We start from the raw sequence: 23564 nt of genomic DNA, 5'->3' as shown, positions 1-23564 counted from the left end.
GGTCACTGAGGCCCAGAGAAGTGAAGCGACTCGCCCAAGATCACCCAGCTGACAAGAGAAGCAGCGTGGCTCAGTGGAAAGAGCCCGGGCTGTGGAGTCGGAGGTCGTGGGTTCAAATCCCGACTCCGCCACTTGTCAGCTGGGGGACTTGGGGCAAGTCACTTCACTTCTCTGGGCCTCAGTGACCTCATCTGGAAAATGGGGATGAAGACTGTGAGCCCCCCGCGGGGGACAACCTGACCACCTTGGAACCTCCCCAGCACTTAGAACGGTGCTTTGCACATAGTAAGCGCTTAATAAATGCCATTATTATTATTAAGTGGCGGAGCCGGCAATAGAACCCATGCCCTCTGACTCATCATCAATCAATCGTATTTATTGAGCGCTTACTATGTGCAGAGCACTGTACTTTGGAGTACTTTGGAGGACTCCCAAGCCCGGGCTCTTTCCACCAAGCCACGCTGCTTCGCAAGGCTGGGGAGCACGAGGGGACAGAGGAGGAGTGGATAGGACTCATAATAATAATTGTGGTAGTGGTGAAGCGCTTACTATGTGCCACGCACTCGTCCCCCTCTCCATCCCCCCCATCTTACCTCCTTCCCTTCTCCACAGCACCTGTATATATGTATTTATGTTTGTGCATATTTATCACTCTATTTATTTTACTTGTCCATATCTATTCTATTTATTTTATTTTGTTAGTATGTTTGGTTTTGTTCTCTGTCTCCTGCTTTTAGACTGTGAGCCCACTGTTGGGTAGGGACCATCTCTATATGTTGCCAACTTGGACTTCCCAAGCGCTCAGTACAGTGCTCTGCACCCAGTAAGCGCTCAATAAATACGATTGATGATGATGATGACTGTCTCTAGATGTTGCCAACTTGGACTTCCCAAGCGCTCAGTACAGTGCTCTGCACCCAGCGCTCAATAAATACGATTGATTGATTGATTAAGCGCTGGGGTGGGTACAAGCTAATCGGGTCGGAGGCGGTCCCCGTCCCACGCGAGGCTCACAGTCTTAATCCCCATTTGACAGAGGAGGCGACTGAGGCCCGGAGAAATGAAGCAACTTGCCCGTGGTCACAAAGCAGACAGATGGCAGAGCCGGGATTAGAACCCAGCTCCTTCCGGGGGCCCCCGTTTGAGTCCAGTCGAGGCTGGAGTCCAAACAGTAGAAGGCTAGGGGACTGGGCCCGCTTAAGTCCTTCATCAGACCAAGGCCACACAAACAGAAAGTGTTTGTGAGACTGTAAACGCCCGTGCACATCTCTTCCAAGATTACGTCCTCTTTTCCTTCTTCAACTTCAAGCGCTTAGTACAGTGCTCTGCACACAGTGAGCGCTCAATAAATACGACTGATTCAACTCCCTTCATCATCAATCGCATTTATTGAGCGCTTACTATGTGCAGAGCACTGTACTAAGCGCTTGGGAAGTACAAATTGGCAACATAGAGAGACAGTCCCTACCCAACCGTGGGCTCACAGTCTAAAACTCCCTTCTGCGTCGTCTTGATTCTCTCCCTTTATTCATTCCCTTAGTACTTAGCGCTTAGTACAGCGCACGGCACACAGTAACCGCTAAATAAATGCGATTGAATGAATTCCCCCTTCCGGCCCCACAGCACAGCATTTATTTCTATTACTTTCCGCCTCCCCCTCTAGACTGTAAGCTCGTCGCGGGCAGAGAATGCGTCCGCCGTATCGTCACGCGGTACTCTTCCAAGTGCTTAGTACAGTGCTCTGCACGCATTAAGCGCTCAATAGCAGCGTGGCTCAGTGGAAGGAGCCCGGGCTTTGGAGTCAGAGGTCATGGGTTCAAATCCCGGCTCCACCGCTTGTCAGCTGGGGGACTTTGGGCAAGTCACTTCACTTCCCTGGGCCTCAGTGACCTCATCTGGAAAATGGGGATGAAGACTGTGAGCCCCCCGTGGGACAACCTGATCACCTTGTAACCTCCCCAGCGCTTAGAACGGTGCTTTGCACATAGTAAGTGCTTAGTAAATACTATTAAAAATAAATACCATTGATTGATTATTGGGATCTTCTCGTTCTTTATATTTGCGCGTTTACCGTAATAATAACAATAATAATGATGGCATTTGTTAAGCACTCACTATGCGCAAAGCACTGTTCTAAGTGCTGGGGGGGATACAAGGTGATCAGGATGTCCCACGCGGGGCTCACAGTCTTAATCCCCATTTTACAGATGAGGGAACTGAGGCCCAGAGAAGTTAAGTGACTTGCCCAAGGTCACACAGCAGACACGTGGCAGAGCCGAAATTCGAACCCATGACCTCTGGCTCCAAAGCCCATGCTCTTTCCACTGAGCCACGCTGCTTCTTCTCGGTCTTTGTTTATATTTCCGTGTTTATCTTAAGTGGCCAGCACGGTGCTCTGCCCAGAGAGGTACACAACACACACGCTTGCCTGCTGTGTGACAGTGGGAAAAATCGCTTGACTTCCCTGGGCCTCAGGATCCCTTCCTGTAAAATGGGGATTAAATCCTAGTCCTCCTACATAGACTGTGAGCCCCAGGTGGGATAGGGACTTGTCCAACCCGAATATCTTATAATAATAATAATAATAGCATTTGTTAAGTACTTACTATATGCAGAGCACCATCCCAGCACTTAGCACAGTGCTTGACATATTGAAAGTGCTTAACAAATACTATTATCATTATTATAATGATAATTGTGGTATTTAATAATAATAATGGCATTTATTAAGCGCTTACTGTGTGCAAAGCACTGTTCTAAGCACTGGGGAGGTTACAAGGTGATCAGGTTGTCTCACAGGGGGCTCACAGTCTTCATCCCCATTTTACAGATGAGGTAACTGAGGGCCAGAGAAGTGAAGTGACTTGCCCAAAGTCACACAGCTGACAAGTGGCAGAGCCGGGATTTGAACCCATGACCTCTGACTCCAAAGCCCGGGCTCTTTCCACTGAGCCACACTGCTTCTCTAAGCACTTGTTAAGCGCTTACTATGTGCCAAGCACTGAACTAAGCGCTGGGGTAGATACAAGATAACTAGGTCGCACCCGGGGCTCACGGTCTATGTAGGAGGGAGAACATTCATTCATTCAATCGTATTTATTGAGCACTTACTGTGTGCAGAGCACTGTACTAGGCGCTTGGGAAGTCCAAGTTGGCAACAGATAGAGACGGTCCCTACCCCACAGCGGGCTCGCAGTCTAGAACAGGTATTGAATCCTCATTTTGCAGATGAGGGAACTGAGGCACAGAGCCGTGAAGTGACTTGCCCAAGGTCACACAGCCGGCACAATAATAATAATAATAATGACGATGGCATTTGTTAAGCGCTTACTATGTGCAAAGCGCTGTTTTAAACGCTGTGGAGGATACAAGGTGATCAGGTTGTCCCTCGTGGGGCTCACAGTCTTAATCCCCATTTGACAGATGAGGGAAGTGAGGCCCAGGGAAGTGAAGTGACTTGGCCAAAGTCACACAGCTGACAGGTGGTGGAGCCGGGATTTGAACCCAGGTCCTCTGGCTCCCAGGCCCGGGATCTTTCCACTAGGCCCCCGCTAGCGTTTGACAGACAGACCCTGCCCAAAACGTTGCGTTAAATTTTGGGGGGCTTGAAGGGGACAAATGAGGAGGGGGTTAGAGTGGAGGGCTAAGCTGGCTCCCTCCCAGAGGGGCTAAAAAACCCAAACCCTCCCACCTCAACGCTTACCACACTGCTTGGCACATAGTAAGCGCTTAACAAATACCAGAATTATGACTATCATTACCCCACGGGAAGAAAGTTTTCCAGCCCCGTGTCCCCAGGCCCCTTATTCCATTTCCTGTTTTGAACTGAACCGGAATCCGGGCGCCTCAGTGAGAAAACGATGATTTTTCGCTCAGGGCCGGGGGGACCCCCGACCGCTGGCACCATAATAATAATAATAATAATAATAACGACATTTATTAAGCGCTTACTATGTGCAAAGCACTGTTCTAAGCGCTGGGGAAGTTACAAGGTGATCAGGTTGTCCCACGGGGGGCTCACAGTTTTTATCCCCCTTTTCCAGATGAGGGAACTGAGGCCCAGAGAATAATAATAATAATAATAATAATAATGACATTTATTAAGCGCTTACTTATGTGCAAAGCACTGTTCTAAACGCTGGGGAAGTTACAAGGTGATCAGGTTGCCCCCTGGAGGGCTCCCAGTCTTCATCCCCATTTTACAGATGAGGGAACTGAGGCCCAGAGAAGTTAAGGGACTTGCCCAAAGTCACACAGCTGACAATTGGCAGAGCCGGGATTTGAACCCATGACCTCTGACTCCAAAGCCCGGGCTCTTTCCACTGAGCCACGCTGCTTCTCATGATGACAATAATAATAATTGCGGTATTTGTTAAGTGCTCACTGTGTGCCAGGTACTGTAATAATAATAATAATAATAATAATAATAATATCAATGGTATTTGTTAAGCGCTTACTATGTCTAAAGCACTATTCTAAGCACTGGGGAGGTTACAAGCCCCTTTCTAGACTGTGAGCCCACTGTTGGGTAGGGACCGTCTCTATATGTTGCCAACTTGTACTTCCCAAGCGCTTAGTACAGTGCTCTGTGCACAGTAAGCGCTCAGTAAATATGATTGATTGATTGATTGGGTAGGGACCGTCTCTATATGTTGCCAACTTGTACTTCCCAAGCGCTTAGTACAGTGCTCTGTGCACAGTAAGCGCTCAGTAAATACGATTGATTGATTGATTGATTGGGTAGGGACCGTCTCTATATGTTGCCAACTTGTGCTTCCCAAGCGCTTAGTCCACTGCTCTGCGCACAGTAAGCGCTCAGTAAATACGATTGATTGATTGATTGATTGGGTAGGGACCGTTTCTATATGTTGCCAACTTGTGCTTCCCAAGCGCTTAGTACACTGCTCTGCACACAGTAAGTGCTCAGTAAATACGATTGATTGATTGATTGGGTAGGGACCGTCTCTATATGTTGCCAACTTGTACTTCCCAAGCACTTAGTCCAGTGCTCTGCGCACAGTAAGCGCTCAGTAAATACGATTGATTGATTGGGTAGGGACCGTCTCTATACGTTGCCAACTTGTACTTCCCAAGCGCTTAGTCCAGTGCTCTGCGCACAGTAAGCACTCAGTAAATACGATTGATTGATTGGGTAGGGACCGTCTCTATATGTTGCCAACTTGTACTTCCCAAGCGCTTAGTCCAGTGCTCTGCGCACAGTAAGCGCTCAATAAATACGATCGAATGAATGAAAGGTGATCAGGTGGTCCCACAGGGGGCTCACAGTTTTAATCCCCATTTTCCAGATGAGGTCACTGAGGCCCAGAGAAGTTAAGTGACTGGCCCAAAGTCACGCAGCTGACAGTTGGCGGGGTGGATGCCAGCAGACGGGGGTGGGACACAGTCCCCGTCCCACGCGGGGCTCCCGGCCTCCACCCCCGTTTTCCAGACGAGGGGACTGAGGCACAGAGGAGTCAAGTGACTCGTCCAAGGTGACGCGGGCGACCCACGACCTTTGACTCCCAGGGCCGCGACGGCGACCTTCACGGCCGGGCCCGCGGGGGGAAGGGGCGGCGGCGGCGGCGGCGGCGAGGAGCTCGGATTCAACATCTTGATATTTAATAGGTTCGGAAACAATACACATTCACATCCTTTTGAGTACAGTACTTTTGGCACAATAATGTTTACAATGAAATAACACGAATGAATGGCGAGAGGTTCAAATTACACAAAAAAGGAGAAACAGAAGAAGAATCCTGTACAAATCAAGCCTCACAATACAAACCCTCCCGCCGCCCCCCCCCGCCCGTCCCGCCCCGCCGCCCGAGCCCCCTCCTCGACGGCTCCGAAGCCCCCCACGCCCGGGCCGGAAAACGAGGTAAGATTTTTCTCCGGAGCCATTCGGGACGAGACACGTTCCCGGTCCGGCGTCGTCGTCGGGGCAAGGGACCGTCCGCGTTTCACACCTTTCCGGGGGAGGGATCGGATCCGCCTCCCGCCTCGCCCCTCAACCCTCGGGGATCCGGGGGTCCCCGAGGAGCCCCCTCCTCCCTCCTCCCGGCTGATCCTCGATTAAGGTTTCTGATTAGGGGCTCCCGACCGGCCGCGAGGGTCCCCCCCGTCCGCCCGGCCGAGGCCCGCTGGGGAAAAGGACACTTCAAGGCCGGCCGGAGACGGAGCCCGCCGCGAAGGCCGCGCACAGCCCGCGGGGAGGTCGCGGACGCGAGACGCCTCCGGCCGAGTGGGGGTCCCGGGCCCCCCGACCCCTCCGCACACAGTGTTTCCTATCCGAAATCATCACCAGAAGAGTGAATAATGACACCTGAGTTTCCAAAACAGAGCGGAACTGTATGCCCTAATCCGTCCCGAAGACCACCGGCGGCCCCTTCCCCTTCCTTCTCACTTCCCCCCACCCCGAACGAGACCACGGGGGTCCCGGCCCGGCCGGCCCCCCGGGGTCCCGGAGGCCCGCGGGAGCCCGATCCGCGCTTCCGTGGCCTTCGACGCCACCGCACCCCAAACCTCACCTGCCCCACGGTAACTGGAACCGACCCCCACTTAGTATTGCACACAGACACGATTGGGATTATTCTTTCGGAGACTAAAGGTTGCTAGAGGCCCGAACATGCAGGGGTCGGTCGGGGGGAGGCGGACGGGCGGACGGCGAGGCGGACCCCCCACCCCCCACCCCCACCGGACACCACCGCCCTCCCCTCCGAGGACCCGGGAGGATGCGGGGTTCGCGGGTCCACTTTGACCCGATCGACTAGAAACACGTAACACAGTAGTACAAGGGTTCGGGGAGGGGGGACACCGCTGGGGAAATAAATAGAGGCAGAGGGGACGGGGGGGAGAGAGGGGGGAAGGCTGGGAGGCCGGGCAGGGGTCGGGGGTCACCGCCTCCCGCCCGGATGAATGGCTTCCGTGGGTCGGCGGGCGGCCTGCGGCTCCCGCACGGTTCTGGTGACCGGTAGGCCGAGGCAGCGATCGGACCCCCGTTCCCCAGCCGCCCCCACCCCAGGCCCCGGACCCCCCAGCCCGCCGCCCCTCCGAGGCCTTCCCGCGCCGCCCCTCCCCGTCCACCCGTCGCCGCCGGCTCTCTCCCGAAAGCAGGCCGCGGGCGGTAGAAATACGGCAGTGTGTTGTCGCGCGTCCACTTCTGAGCCGGGGTGATTTGGCATCGCTCGGAGGGGCGGTGGGATGGCGGGGGAGGGCGGCCGGCCGGCCGGAGGGAGGGGGCCCGGGCGGACGGACGGACGGACACAATAAATACAGAGGAGGCCGGGGCGGGGGCTCTAGGCCGGAGGCCCCGGCGGCTGAGCCATCTCCCTGGGAGGGTGTCCCCCTCATCATCCTCCTCGTGGTCCCCGTGCTCCCCCCCAGCCCCTCATCCTCCTCCCCCTGCGCGCCCCCCGACCCGGGTGGACCCCGCCGGCCGGCCGGCCTTTCACGGGAGCGTGTCCTCCCCGAAGTAGGAGAAGCCTTTGAATTCCTCCTGGTTGATCTGCTTCACGATGGCTTCGTCCACCAGCGTGAGGACGGGGTCTTCGCGGGTGAAGTCCTGGTCAAAGTTGTTCACGTCCCGCTTGGTTTTCTGGGGGAGCACGGGCCGGGTCAGCGGCGGGACCCTCGTCGGGGCGACGCGACCCGGGGGCCTCCCCGGGTCCCCTCTTTCCGGGGTTTCCGTTCTGAGGGGTGGGCAGCGGGGATCGTCACCCCCGGAGACCCCCGCGCCCCGCCGCCTTCCCGGGAAGCTCCAGGGATTGGGGCCCTGCACCCGGGGCTCCTTTGTATTTTCCCTGGGGTTCGTCCATCCACTTGGGGGAACCCCCTCTTCCCGTCATTGGGGTGACGCCTTCTCCCACCCCCATCCCGGGCCCGGGACCCCAATTTATTTATTTATGCATTTTACTTGTACATATTTACTATTCTATTTATTTTATTTTGTTAATATGTTTTGTATTGTTGTCCATCTCCCCCTTCTAGACTGTGAGCCCGCTGTTGGGTAGGGACCGTCTCTGTATGCTGCCAACTTGGGCTTCCCAAGCGCTTAGTAAGCGCTCAATAAATACGATTGATTGATTGATTGATTGATTGAGGGTCCCGAGGGTCGTGGTCCCAACTCCCCCAGATGACCGAGTGCATCCTATGGGACCCCCGCCCTCGGGACATGCCTCCGGACCATGGTCACCCTCTCCCCCACCCCAACATCTGCCCATGGGAAACCACCGCCCCCCCCCCCCCCCACAACACACACAACCCCTTACACATATACACATGGGACAACACATGTCCCTCCCCATCCATGGGAATGCCCCCCCCCAACACACACACCCCCTCACACGGGCCCCCATCAGACCTCCATACACATCCACATCCAGTCTTCTAGCCTGTGAGCCCGCCGTTGGGTAGGGACCGTCTCTATATGTTGCCAACTTGCACTTCCCAAGCGCTTAGTCCAGTGCTCTGCACACAGTAAGCGCTCAATAAATACGATTGAATGAATGAATTGAATGAATCCTCCCACCGGACCACCCCCCTCGCCCCCAACATATCCTCACCCATGGGACCACAAGGCGCTTCCTATGTGTCGAGCACTGTACTAAATGCTAATCTTGTATATATGTATATATGCTTGTACATATTTATTACTCTATTTTACTTGTACATATTTATTCTATTTATTTGATTTTGTTAACACCTTTTGTTTTGTTGTCTGTCTCCCCCTTCTAGACTGTGAGCCCGCTGCTGGGTAGGGACCATCTCTATGTGTTGTCAACTTGGACTTCCCAAGTGCTTAGTCCAGTGCTCTGCACACAGTAAGCGCTCAATAAATACGATTGAATGAATGAATGAATGAATAAATATGATTGAATGAATGAATGAAAGCAGACGAGTGGCAGGGCCGGGATTAGAACTCAGGTCTTCCAGCTCCTAGGCCCGGGGTCTTTCCACTAAGCCATGCTGCTACTATAGGATCACATGTCTCTCCCCCTCGTCCCCCTCTCCATCCCCCCCGTCTTACCTCCTTCCCTTCCCCACAGCCCCTGTATATATGTATATATGCTTGTACATATTTATTACTCTATTTATTTATTTATTTATTTATTTTACTTGTCCATATCTATTCTATTTATTTTATTTTGTTAATATGTTTGGTTTTGTTGTCCGTCTCCCCCTTCTAGACTGTGAGCCCGCTGATGGGTAGGGACCGTCTCTAGATGTTGCCTACTTGGACTTCCCGAGCGCTTAGTCCAGTGCTCTGCCCACAGTAAGCCCTCAACAAATACGACTGAATGAATGAACGAATTCACCGTTCTAAGCACTGGGATAGATTATTATTATTATTGTTATAATTGTTAAGCGTGTGCCAAGCACTGTTCTAAGCACTGGGGCTGTGAGCCCACTGTTGGGTAGGGACTGTCTCTATCTGTTGCCAACTTGGACTTCCCAAGCACTTAGTCCAGTGCTCTGCACACAGTAAGTGCTCAATAAATACGATTGATTGATTGATTGATGTCTCCTTCACCACGCCCTTCTGCTCCTTCCTATGGGACATTACACCCCTTCCCCAGGGACGACGACAACACACACACACACTCTCTCTCCTCTCTCTTTCTCTCTCTTTTTCCCTCTTTCTCAACACACACACACTCTCTCTCTTTCTCTCTCTTTCTTTCTCGGGGGACCCCAGAAGTCCTCCCGCCGCGGCCCGGCACTCACGATGCGCGGTTTGAAGGGTGGCTTGACCTTCCTCTGCTCCAGCTGGGCCCAGTCGATGTCCTTGAAGAAGGGATGCTGTCGGATGGCCTCCTCACCGCTCTGGGCGGCCACGCAGCCCAGCCGCTTGTTGGGGTTCTTGGTCATGAACTGGAGAGGGGGAGAGCGGGGGTCGGGGCGGGTCCCCCGCGAGCTCCCCCCGTCCCCCCGGAACCTCCCGCCCCGGGAGGCAGGGGCGGCCGCACTCACGGCTTTGAGGATGCTGACGGCCTCCTTGCTCAGCCAGACCGGGTAGAGGACGTCGTCGTGGAGGATGGACTCGAAGAGGTCGTCCTCGTTGTCCGCCTCGAAGGGGGGCTGTCCGGCCATCATCTCGTACATGAGCACGCCCAGGGCCCACCAGTCCACCGACGGGCCGTACTCCAGCTCCTGCAAGATCTGGCCGCCCAACGGCCCGCCGCCTCAGAGACCCTCCCTCTTCCGCTCTCTGGGATCGGCCTCCTCGGGGCTGAGCACCCCCAAGCCTTTCCCGGAGTCTCCCCTTCCCGCCCGGAGCCACGCCGAGCCCGGGCTGGAGGCAGGGGGATGATAATAATAATAATAACGTTGGTATTCGTTAAGCGATTACCACGTGCCAAGCACCGTTCTAACCCTGGGGCGGTTATAAGGCGATCAGGTTGTCCCACGGGGGGCTCACAGTCTTCATCCCCATTTTCCAGATGAGGGAACTGAGGCTCAGAGAATCGATCAATCAATTGTATTAAGCGCTTACTGTGTGCAGAGCACCGTACTAAGCACTTGGGAACATATAGAGACAGTCCCAACCCAACAGTGGGCTCACAGTCTAAAAGGGGGAGACAGAGCAGAGAAGTGACTTGCCCAAAGTCACACAGCTAAGTGGCGGAGCCGGGATTTGAACCCATGACTTCTGACTCCCAAACCCGGGCTCTTTCCACTGAGCCACGCTGCTTCTCCGGATGGAGGGAATGGATGGGGATGGCCCCATCCCTGCCCGGGGCCTTTCAGTCCTTGAGGAATCTGAGCCGTGGGATTTTGGGGGCCTCTCCCTCTACAGCCCAGTGGGACATCATCATCATCAACTGCATTTATTGAGCGCTTACTATGTGCAGAGCACTGTACTAAGCGCTTGGGAAGTACAAATCGGCAACATATAGAGACAGTCCCTACCCAAAAGTGGGCTCACAGTCTAAAAGGGACAGAAGAGCAAAGGGGGTCAGCATCCCCCCTCCCAGCCCCACAGCGCTATGGGCAGATCTCTAATTTTATTAATTTCCACTAATGTCCGTCTCCTTCTCTAGATTGCGCACTGTGGCAGGGAATGAGTCTGTTTTATTGTCGTATTGTCCCCTCCCAAGCGCTCAGTACAGCGCTCTGCACACAGTAAGCGCTCAAGAAACAGATCGACTGACTGGCAGCACAGCGGGACGGGGGAGCAGAACCAAAGAGCAGGACAGCAACCAAACGATCAATCATCATCATCATCAATTGTATTTATTGAGCGCTTACTGTGTGCAGAGCACTGTACTAAGCGCTTGGGAAGTACAAGTTGGCAACATATAGAGACAGTCCCTACCCAACAGTGGGCTCACAGTCTAAAAATTAATCGATCATATTGATCGAGCGCTTACTGTTTGCAGAGCACTGTACTAAGCACTTGGGGAAGTACAATACAACAATAAACAGTGACGTTCCCTGCCCACAGTGAACTCACAGTCTAGAGGTGGGGAGACAGACATCACTACAAATAAATAAAATGGTAAATAAGTACCAAAGTGCTATGGGGCTGGGAGTGGGGCAAGAGCAAACGGCGACACCGAAGAAAGCAGCGTGACTCAGTGGAAAAGAGCCCGGGCTTTGGAGTCAGAGGTCATGGGTTCAAATCCCGGCTCCGCCACTTGTCAGCTGTGTGATTTTGGGCAAGTTACTTCACTTCTCTGGGCCTCAGTTCCCTCATCTGTAAAATGGGGATTAATAATAATAATAATGATGGGATTTATTAAGTGCTTACTATGTGCAAAGCACTGCTCTAAGCGCTGGGGAGGTTACAAGGTGATCAGGTTGTCCCACTGGGGGCTCCCAGTCTTAATCCTCATTTTGCAGATGAGGGAACTGAGGCCCAGAGAAGTGACTCGCCCAAAGTCACACAGCTGACAATTGGCGGAGCTGGGATTTGAACCCATGACCTCTGAGTCCAAAGCCTGGGCTCTTTCCACTAGGCCACACTGCTTCTCTGGGCCTCAGTTCCCTCATCTGGAAAATGGGGTTGAAGACTGTGAGCCCCCAGTGGGACAACCTGATCACCTTGTATCCTCCCCAGCGCTTAGAACAGTGCTTTGCACATAGTAAGCGCTTAATAAATGCCATTATTATTATTATTATTATTAAGGAAGTGGGAGATGAGGAAAAGTGGGGCTTAGTCTGGGAAGGCCTCTTGGAGGAGACGTGCCCGGAGTGGGACAACAGCGTGAGAGCAGACAGAGACAGCAGAGCGAGACAGAAAGGTGGGGCAGCAGAAAAATATTAATAATAATAATTATGATATTTGTTAATAATAATGATGGCATTTATTAAGCGCTTACTATGTGCAAAGCACTGTTCTAAGCGCTGGGGAGTTTACAAGGTGATCAGGTTGTCCCACATGGGGATCACAGTCTTAATCCCCATTTTCCAGATGAGGTCACTGAGGCCCAGAGAAGTGAAGTGACTTGCCCAAAGTCACCCAGCTGACAGGTGGCGGAGTCGGGATTTGAACCCATGACCTCTGACTCCAAAGCCCGGGCTCTTTCCACTGAGCCACGCTGCTTGTTAATCCCTTACTATGTGCCAGGCACTATACTAAGCCCTGGGAGGGCGGAGGGAAGGAGGAAAAAACAAAATGGGACGACAGAGTGGAAGAGAATCATGAATCAATCAAGCATGAATCAATCATATTTATTGAGTGCTTACTGTGTGCAGAGCACTGTACTAAGCGCTTGGGAAGTACAAGTTGGCAACATCTAGAGACGGTCCCTACCCAACAGTGGGTTCACAGTCTAGAAAGGGGAGACAGAGAAGACCGGGAGAGAAGTCTAAGACAGCACAGTGGGAGAGAAGTACAGAGCACGGGCCTGGGCATCAGAAAGCCCTGGGTTCTAATCCTGGCTCCGCCACAACTCCGCTGTGGGACCTTGGCCTACTGACTTCGGTTCTCTGGGCCTCAGTTCCCTCGTCTGTAAAATGGGGATTAAGAGCGTGAGCCCCACGTGGGACAGGAGTTGTTTCCAACCTGGTTAAAAGCACTCTTGTATTATCTATGTCATTCTTTTTTTCCTCACAGCAACTCTGTGTGGTAAGGAATGAACAGTTTTAATCCTAAAGCAGGAATGTTGCCTGGGAGATTTTGATTCTAGTACATTTTTCCTAGCATGAAGCAGATATGCGATGGCATACTCGTAATACGGAGGATGAAGAGAGCAGGGAGGCAAAAAGAAAAGTAAGATAAATAAGCTCCTTGCTAGTCTAGAAGACCTCTGAAGGCAGGGATTGAGAAGTAGTGTGGCCCAGTGGCAAGAGCTTGGGTTGGAAGTTGGGAGATTTAAGTTCTAATTTTGATTCCACCACTTGACTGCTGTGACCCTGGGCAAGTCACTTTACTCCTCTGTGCCAAATTGTACTTCCCAAGCGCTTAGTCCAGTGCTCTGCACACAGTAAGTGCTCAATAAATACGATTGAATGAATGAATGAATCTACTCCAGCTCTTAGAACAGCGTGTGGCACATAGTAAGCACTTAACGAGTACTGTTATTATTATTATTATTATTATTATTATTATCATTATCATTGTTGTTGCTATTTTTAGAGGGGAGACCAGAGTGGGAGAGGAGACTGGCAGAGAAGTCAGAGGGGGAGAGAAGGCAGGAAAAGCAGAGGACGGCAGAGGGAGACAGGAGAGCGGGACAACGGGAAGAAATGGAACATCCCAAAGGAATCAGGCCACAGCAGGGGCGGAGAAGCCGAGTCCGGAAGGGTGAATCCGGGGGTGGATAATAATAATAATAATAATGATGGCATTTATTAAGCGCTTACTATGTGCAAAGCACTGGTCTAAGCGCTGGGGAGGTTACAAGGTGATCGGGTTGTCCCACGGGGGGCTCACAGTCTTCATCTCCATTTGACAGATGAGGGAACTGAGGCCCAGAGAAGTGAAGCGGCTTGCCCAAAGTCACACAGCTAACAATTGGCGGGGCCGGGATTCGAACCCATGAACTCTGACTCCAAAGCCCGGGCTCTTTCCACTGAGCCACGCTGCTTCCCCAGTGACCCACGCTTGGGTTTTGGACAAGAATGGAGAAGGGTGGGGAGAGAATGGAGTGAGCAGCGTTGGTCCGGGGTTGGGGGGAAGGATGGGGTTCAGGACAGGGGTTTGGGGGTCTTTTTTTGTTTTTCTTTTAAGACTAGCTGAAGTGTGGGCATGTGGGGAAGCAGCGTGGCTCAGTGGAAAGAGCCCGGGCTTTGGAGTCGGAGGTCATGGGTTCAAATCCCGGCTCCGCCGATTGTCAGCTGGGTGACTCCGGGCAGGTTCCTGAACAAGTCCCTGGATCTGCGGCCCGACGCTCTGGGCGGGGGCGGCTCACCTCCGGGGCGATGTAGTCGGGCGTTCCGCAGAAGGTGGTGGTGGTGACGCCATTCAGGATCCCTTCTTTGCACATGCCGAAGTCGGCCAGCTTGCAGTGACCCTCCGCGTCCAAGAGGATGTTGTCCAGTTTCAAATCCCTGCACGGAAGCGGGAGGAGCCGTGGGTGGCCGGTCCCGGGCCGGGGGGACTGGGGAGGACGCCTCTCCAGCCCAACGCCCAGCCTCGCCCACCGGCCTCTGGTCAGGGCCCACCCGCGGGGCCCTTCTCCAGATGGCGGCCCGAGAACGTCCCACCGCCTGGGTCACCATCATCATCATCATCATCGATCGTATTTATTGAGCGCTTACTGTGTGCAGAGCCCTGGACTAAGCGCTTGGGAAGTACAAGTTGGCAACATATAGAGACAGTCCCTGCCCAACAGTGGGCTCACGGTCTAAAAGGGGGAGACAGAGAACAAAACCAAACATACTAACAAAATAAAATAAATAGAATAGATATGGACAGTCCTCGGTCGGCTCGGGTCCCGTCTTCCCCAGGGGTCCCCTCATGGAGGAGGGTACGGCAGCGGTGCCCGGGGTGCCCCGTGCCCCCCAGGGACCCCATCACGGTGGAGGGGACAGCCGCCATGCCCAACACCAGGCCCACAGGCCTCCGGCGTGGCCCGCCTCGGATGTGGAATCCCAAGGGGAAACATCCAGGGGGGCTACTGAGTCCTGGGGGATTCCGAGGCCACCAATCGGGGTCCCCTCTTCCCTCTTCCAATTGTCGGCTGTGTGACTTCGGGCAAGTCACTTCACTTCTCCGGGCCTCAGTTCCCTCATCTGGAAAATGGGGATGAAGACTGGGAGTCCCCCGGGGGACAACCTGATCACCTTGTAACCTCCCCAGCGCTCTGCACACGGTAAGCGCTCAGTAAATTTATTTATTTAATTTAATTAATTTAATTAATTTATTTATTTATTTTACTTGTACATATCTATTCTATTTCTTTTATTTTGTTAGTATGTTTGGTTTTGTTCTCTGTCTCCCCCTTTTAGACTGTGAGCCCACTGTTGGGTAGGGACCATCTCTATATGTTGCCAATTTGTACTTCCCAAGCACTTAGTACAGTGCTCTGCACCTAGTAAGCGCTCAATAAATACGATTGATGATGATGATGGTAAACACGACTGACTGATTGACTCGGTTTCCCCCTCACAGAACGGAGGCGGCAGCAGGGCGTGATGTGAAGTGAGAGCCAGGACGCCTGGGTTCAAATCCCAGCCCCGCCCTGGGCCGCTGGTGGATGTCCAGAAAGTTCAGGCCCCGGTGGATCCCATAAAGTTCCCAGAGCCGTGTTTACCCCCTGCCTTTCGGAGGGGGTGGGAAACACCTGGAGAACCTAGGTGAGGGTCCCTTTGCCTTAGCGAAGCAGCGTGGCTCAGTGGAAAGAGCCCGGGCTTTGAAGTCAGAGGTCGTGGGTTCAAATCCCGGCTCCGCCGATTGTCAGCTGTGTGACTTCGGGCAAGTCACTTCACTTCTCTGTGCCTCAGTTACCTCATCTGTCAAATGGGGATGAAGACTGTGAGCCCCCCCATGGGACAACCTGATCACCTGTATGTATATATATTTGTACATATTTATTACTCTATTTATTTATTTATTTATTTATTTTACTTGTACACAGCTATCCTATTTATTTTATTTTGTTAGTATGTTGGTTTTGTTCTCTGTCTCCCCCTTTTAGACTGTGAGCCCGCTGTTGGGTAGGGACTGTCTCTATATGTTGCCAATTTGTACTTCCCAAGTGCTTAGTCCAGTGCTCTGCGCACAGTAAACGCTCAATAAATACGATTGATGATGATGATCACCTTGTAACTTCCCCAGAGCTTAGAACAGTGCTCTGCACACAGTAAGCGCTTAATAAATACGATTGATGATGATGATGATCACCTTGTAACTTCCCCAGAGCTTAGAACAGTGCTCTCCACGTAGTAAGCACTTAATAAATGCTATTATTATTATTATTATCATTATTATTATTATCATTATTATTATTCGCCTCAACCCCAGCCGGGGGGAAGGTCACCCCGGCCCCAGGCCCAGCGGGGTGGCAGCCGTCCGTGCCCGGCCCACTGGGCCCGAGGCCCCAGGAACGGTGCCCTGGAGACTTAGAGCCAAATGTGCTTTTTTGGGCAAAGTATTTGGGAGAATCAAACCCCGCGATCATAAAAAAATCCATCTATTTCGGGGAATGTAAATCATAAAGTTATCAGGAGATGTAACTGGAAACCCAGCTAGATCAGACCTTCCCGCCACCCGGAGCAAGGGGGATCTGCCCCGAGGCCTCAGCGCGATCTCGGGGTTCAAGGAAGCAGCGGGGCTCCAGGAAAGAGGGGCAGATCGCGAGGCCGGGAGGCGCGAGACCCGGGTTCTAATTCCGCCATGTGGCCCTGGGCGAGTCATTTAACCTCTCTGGACTCTGGATTCCTCTCTGTCAAACGGAGGCAAGATCCCTGCTCTCCTTCCCCCTTGGACCGGACACCTGGCTCAACTGTCTTGTAATAATAATAACGATAGCATTTATTAAGCGCTTACTGTGTGCAAAGCACTGTTCTAAGCGCTGACAGGGCTTTGCACTCAAAAAGGCGCTCAATCAATGCCTGAGGAGCAGCTCAGTGGAAAGAGCCCGGGCTCGGGAGTCGGAGGTCGTGGGTTCTAATCCCGGCTCCGCCGCTTGTCAGCTGGGTGACTTTGGGCAAGTCGATTCACTTCTCGGGGCCTTAGTTATCCCATCTGTAAAATGGGAATTAAGACTGTGAGCCCCACGTGGGGTACCCTAATAGCCTTGTATGTACTCCAGCGCTTAGAACAGTGCTTGGCACATAGTAAGCGTTTAACAAACACCATTATTATTATTGTTTGGCTGATTGATTGGTGGATTGAAAGACGCCGCTGGCAGAGCGGAAAGGCATTGAAAGCATCAGAAAGGTGTAACAATCATAATCATTACGGGGATAATAATGATGGCATTTGTTAAGCGCTTACTATGTGCGAAGCACTGTTCTAAGCGTTGGGGGGGACATAAAGTGATCAGGTTGTCCCACGTGAGGCACACAGTCTTAATCCTTATTTTACAGATGGGGTAACTGAGGCTCAGAGAAGTGACGTGACTTGCCCGAAGTCACCCAGCTGACAAGTGGAGGAGCCGGGATTAGAACCCACAACCTCTGACTCCCAAACCCGGGCTCTTTCCACTAAGCCGTGCTGCTGTTAAGCGCTTACTACGCGAAGCGCTGCTCTAAACGCTGGGGTAGAGACAGGTTAATCAGGTTGGACACAGTCCCGGTCCCACAAGGGGCTCACACTCTTAATCCCCATTTGACGGATGAGGGAACTGAGGCCCAGAGAAGTGCAGTGACTTACCTAAGGTCACACAGCAGACATGTGGCGGGGCCGGCATTAGAACTCACATCTTCGGACTCCAGGCCCGGCCTCTTTCCATCAGGCCCCGCTGCTTCCCGGACTCGGAATTGCTGTCCCCCAAATTCCAACCTCCAGGAGGAAGGGTCCCCACGGGAGCCAGAGGATGGCAGGTTCCGAACCAAACACGGGAAACCCGTATTCCCGGAGCCCGGCCGGGGCACGGAGGTTCCGTTCCCACAGGAAGCCGTGCAGCCGGGAATACCAGCAGGCCCGGAGGGATCTGGACAGATCCAGGGATGGAAGTCCACACTGAGTCACTGGGGAAGGCAGGGATGTCAAGTGGTCTGCTGCCAACTCTGAGGGTGGGTACTCGCGAGGCATGAGAAGCAGCGGGGCCCAGTGGATAGAGCAGAGGGACCTGGGTTCTAATCCCGGCTCCGCCACTTATCTGCCTTGGGGCCTTGGGCAAGTCACATCACTTCTCTGGGCCTCAGTTACCTCCTCTGTAAAGTGGGGATTGAAACCGTGAGCCCTACGTGGGGTAGGGACTGTGTCCAACCTGATTTGCTTGTAGCCACCCTGGCGCTTAGTACAGTGCCTGGCACGTAGCAAGCATTTAACGGCTACCGTAATAATAATAATAATGGTATTTGTTAAGCGCTTACTATGTGCGGAGCACCGTTCTAGGTTACAAGGTGATCAGGTTGTCCCACGGGCGGCTCACAGATTTAATCCCCATTTTCCAGATGAGGGAACTGAGGCCCGGAGAAGTTAAGTGACTTGCCGAAGTCACACAGCTGACGGTTGGCGGAGCTGGGATTTGAACCCAAGACCTCTGACTCCAAAGCCCGGGCTCTTTCCACTGAGCCACGCTGCTTCTCCTAACAATAATCATCGTTATTATTATTATGCACCTCTCAGTGACCTCATCCGTAAAACTGGGATTAAGACCGTGAACCCCACGTGGGACGGGCATTGAGTCCAACCCGATTAGCTTGTATCTACCCCGGCGCTCAGTACAGTGCCGGGCACACAGTAAGTGCTTCACACCATTAAAAAGAGGCCAATCAACACAGAATTCCTCCCTGCATGCTCCTTGAACCTTTCAGACTTGAACCTTTCAGACTTGAACCTTTAAGACTGTGAGCCCACTGTTGGGTAGGGACCGTCTCTATATGTTGCCAACTTGGACTTCCCAAGCACTTAGTCCAGTGCTCTGCACACACTAAGCGCTCAATAAATACAATCGATTGATTGATTGATTGATTTCAGGTAACCTCCGAAGTCACACTAAGCACCACCTCCAACTTCCAGACCCTTTTATCCTACGGGACGGGATCAGGGATAGAAACCGGCTGACTGGCTCCATCCTGGCCCCCGGGATCCTCTAGACTGTGACCTCATCGTGAGCAGGGAATGCATCCGTTTATTGTGGTCCTGCCCTCTCCCAAGCGCTCAGTACATCATCATCATCATCAATCGTATTTATTGAGCGCTTACTATGTGCAGAGCACTGTACTAAGCGCTTGGGAAGTACAAATTGGCAACATATAGAGACAGTCCCTACCCAACAGTGGGCTCACAGTCTAAAAGGGGGAGACAAAAGGGGAGTACAGTACCCTGCAAACAGTAAGCGCTCACTAAATACGACTGAATGAATAAATGAATAAATTCTCCACCCAGTGGGAATTTCCCCTGGCGTCTCCCTCCTTCCCGGCATCCCCCCCTCCCACCCTCTCCCCAGCTGCAGTCTACACTCTTGAGATATTTGTAACCGCTTACCCAAGACGCACAAATATTTTAACAAGCCAGGAAGCCGGTCAGCATTTTTTGAGTGGGGAGAGGAGAGGGATGTGAGCACTGGTTTTGTAAACCAGGGGTGGTGAGTTTTTAAGCGCTTAGTACAGTGCTCTGCACGTAGTAAGCGCTCAATAAATACGATTGATGATGATGTGGAGGCCGGACGGTAGACTCTTGTGGGCAGGGAATGTGTCCGTTCCATTAGTACAGTGCTCTGCACGCTGTAAGCGTCCAATAAATAAAGCCGATTGACTAGACCGCGGGTTCGGGAGTGAGCTACGTTCCCCGCCGGCCTTGCCCCCTTTTGTCCATCTCCCCTCCCGGCCCCACATCACTTAAGTCCATATCTGTCATTTATTTCTTTCTATTAATATCTGTCTCCCCCTCTAGACTCAAAGCTCACTGTGGGCAGGGAACGTATCTGTCTATTGTTGCATTGTATGCTCCCAAGCGCTTAGTACAGTGCTCTGCACACAGTAAGAGCTCAACAAACACGACTGAATGAATGAATTAATCCAGACGGCCCCACAGAGGAGGGGGCGTCTCCATCTGCCAATTGTCAGCTTGGGGCAAGTCACTTCTCTGGGCCTCAGTGGCCTCATCTGGAAAATGGGGAGGAAGACTGGGAGCCCCCCCGTGGGACACCCTGATCACCCTGTAACCTCCCCAGCGCTTAGAACAGTGCTTGGCACATAGTGAGCGCTTAATAAATGCCATCATCATCATCATCATCAGTCGTATTTATTGAGCGCTTACTGTGTGCAGAGCACTGTACTAAGCGCTTGGGAAATGCAAGTTGGCAACATGTAGAGACAGTCTCTACCCAACAGTGGGCTGACAGTTTAAAAGGGGGAGACAGAGAACAAAACCAAACATACTAACAAAATAAAATAAATAGAATAGATATGTACAAGTAAAATAAATAAATAGAGTAATAAATATGTACAAACATATATACATATATACAGGTGCTGTGGGGAAGGGAAGGAGGTAAGATGGGGGGGATGGAGAGGGGGACGAGCAGCAGAACTCCTGGCGGAGGCCGAATGGATGTCAGAGCCGGCGGCCTCCCTATCCCACCTGCCCCGGGGAAGACAAGATCAATCAATCAATCAATCATATTTATTGAGCGCTTACTGTGTGCAGAGCACCGTACTAAGTGCTTCAGGGACCGACCTACTCACTGGACCTCCATCTCCTCTATCTCGCCACCGAACTCTTGCCCACGTCCTGCCTCCGCCCTGAGATTCCCTCCCTCCTCCCATCCGACTCCCCCCATCTTACCTCCTTCCCTTCCCCACAGCACCTGTATATACGTATATATGTTTGTACAGATTTATTACTCTATTTATTTATTCATTTTACTTGTACATATCTATTCTATTTATTTTATTTTGTTAGTAGGTTTGGTTTTGTCTCCCCCTTTTAGACTGTGAGCCCACTGTTGGGTAGGGACTGTCTCTATATGTTGCCAATTTGTACTTCCCAAGCGCTTAGTACAGTGCTCTGCACACAGTAAGCGCTCAATAAATACGATTGAATGAATGAATGAATTGTATTCCCCCAGCGCTTAGAACGGTGCTTTGCACATAGTAAGCGTTTCACAATTGCCATCATTATTATTATTATTATTATCATCATCATCATCATCGATAGCATTTTCTGAGCACCTACTTTATGCTGAGCACTTTGGAGAATCCAGGAGGGTTAGTGGATTCGACCCCTGACCTCAAGGAGCTTAAGACCGACACTAAAGTTATGATAATAATAACAATAATAATAATAACTGTGGTGTTTATTAAGCACTTACTATATGCCAAGCACTGTTCTAAGCGCTGGGGGAGATACAAGATAGTTGGGTCGAACACAGTCCCTGTCCCGCACGGGGCTCAGGGTTTTAATCCCCATTTTACAGATGAGGTCACTGAGGCCCAGAGAAGTAAAGTGACTAGCCCATGGTCACACAGCAGACATGTGGCAGAGCCGGGATTAGAACCCACGTCTCCCAACTCCCAGGCCCCCCCTTCTTTCCACTGAGCCACGCTGTTTCCGAGACAGGAGATGGGAGGAAAAAAACGGGAAACGGACACGAGGAATTAATGCTCGATGCTCTCCGGGGGCACAGCCTAATGTTTCCTCTCCATTTTCAGAGAAGCCGCGTGGCTCAGTGGAAAGAGCCCGGGCTTGGGAGTCAGAAGTCATGGGTTCAAATCCCGGCTCTGCCAACTGTCAGCTGGGTGACTTTGGGCAAATCACTTCACTTTTCTGTGCCTCAGTGACCTCATTTGTAAAAGGGGGATGAAGACTATGAGCCCTCCATGGGACAACTTGATCACCTTGTAACCTCCCCAGCGCTTAGAACAGTGCTTTGCACATAGGAAGTGCTTAATAAATGCCATTATTATTATTATTATTATTATTATTATTATTATTATTATTATGTCTCCACGTGCAGGCTGCCGTGACCCATCTCTTCTCCCCCTCCCCATCCAACTGCCCCGAGACTCCTGACTGGGGAGCAGGAAAGCAGGACAAGGGTCCCAGGGGGTTACGGTTTATCGCCATTTATTTATCCCCCTTCTAGACTGTGAGCCCGCTGTTGGGTAGGGACCATCTCCATATGTTGCCAACTTGGACTTCCCAAGCGCTTAGTCCAGTGCTCTGCACACAGTAAGCGCCCAATAAATACGATTGGATGAATGAATGAATGAAAATCCTCTAGACTGCAAGCTTAGCACAGTGCTCTGCGCTCAGTAAGTGCTCAATAAATATGATGAAATGAATAAGCTCGCTGTGGGCAAGGAAGGCGTCTGTTATATTGCTATATTATACTCTCCCAAGCCCTTAGCACAGTGCTCCACACACAGTAAGCTCTCAATAAATAGAACTGACTGACTCTTGCAACACACACACACACACACACACGCACACACTCACACAGACACTCGTGGAGGGGAACAACCGTGCGGGCCAGGAGTCAATCAATCCATCAATCATATTTATTGAGCGCTCACTGTGTGCAGAGCACTGTACTAAGCGCGGTTCGGCTCGGCCTCCGGCTTGCCCTGCGACCTTGGGTGGGTCATTCATTCATTCAATCGTATTTATTGAGAGCTTACTTCATTTCATTCAATCGTATTTATTGAGCGCTTACCGTGTGCAGAGCACTAGACTAAGCGCTTGGGAAGAAGTCGGCAACATCTAGAGACGGTCCCTACCCAACAGCGGGCTCACAGTCTAGAAGGGGGAGACGGACGACAAAACATATTAACATAATAAAATAAAATAAAATAAATCCAGGCACTGTACTGAGCGCAGGGCAGGGATAGGAGCAAGTTGAGATATTAATAATGATTGTGGTATGTGTGCAGAGCACCGGACTAAGCGCTTGGGAAGTCCAAGTCGGCAACATCTAGAGACGGTCCCTACCCAACAGTGGGCTCACAGTCTAGAAGGGGGAGACAGACGACAAAACAAAACGTATTAACCAAAATAAAATAAATCCAGGCACTGTACTGCACACAGAAAGTGCTCAATAAATACGATTGATTGATTGATTAACAGATGAGATAACTCGCACTCTCCCCACTAGGCTGTGAGCCCACTGTTGGGTAGGGACCGTCTCTATATGTTGCCAACTTGTACTTCCCAAGCGCTTAGTCCAGTGCTCTGCACACAGTAAGCACTCAATAAATACGATTGATTGATTGATTAACAGATGAGGTAACTCACACTCTCTCCACGAACTGCTCGTCTTAGTACAGTGCTCTGCACACAGTAAGCGCTCAATAAATACGATTGAATGAATCCCCCCTACCTCATTCCCCTCCCCACAGCACCTGTATTTATGTATATATATTTGTACGTATTTATTACTGTATTTTATTTGTACATATTTATTTTATTTTGGTAATATGTTTTGTTTTGTTCTCTGTCTCCCCCTTCTAGACTGTGAGCCCACTGTTGGGTAGGGACCGTCTCTATATGTTGTCAAGTTGTACTT

General features: G+C 51.7%; 1 protein-coding gene across 1 annotated transcript in view; it reads right to left on the bottom strand.

Moving 5' to 3' along the window:
- Positions 1–7400: 7400 nt before the first annotated feature.
- Positions 7401–23564, bottom strand: part of PRKCE (protein kinase C epsilon) — a 184523-nt gene continuing 168359 nt past the window's right edge. Inside the window, exons 12-15 of the mRNA XM_038751135.1 lie at positions 14355–14493; positions 9970–10158; positions 9724–9870; positions 7401–7594 (exon numbers count right to left, since the gene is read on the bottom strand). Coding sequence (XP_038607063.1) covers positions 7448–7594; positions 9724–9870; positions 9970–10158; positions 14355–14493 — 622 coding nt within the window. The 3' untranslated portion in view covers positions 7401–7447. The remainder of the gene's footprint in view (positions 7595–9723; positions 9871–9969; positions 10159–14354; positions 14494–23564) is intronic.

This window comes from Tachyglossus aculeatus, chromosome 9 (assembly GCF_015852505.1).
Source record: "Tachyglossus aculeatus isolate mTacAcu1 chromosome 9, mTacAcu1.pri, whole genome shotgun sequence".
In the NCBI taxonomy this organism is placed as follows: Eukaryota; Metazoa; Chordata; class Mammalia; order Monotremata; family Tachyglossidae; genus Tachyglossus; species Tachyglossus aculeatus.
This window is presented reverse-complemented; position numbering and strand designations above follow the sequence as displayed.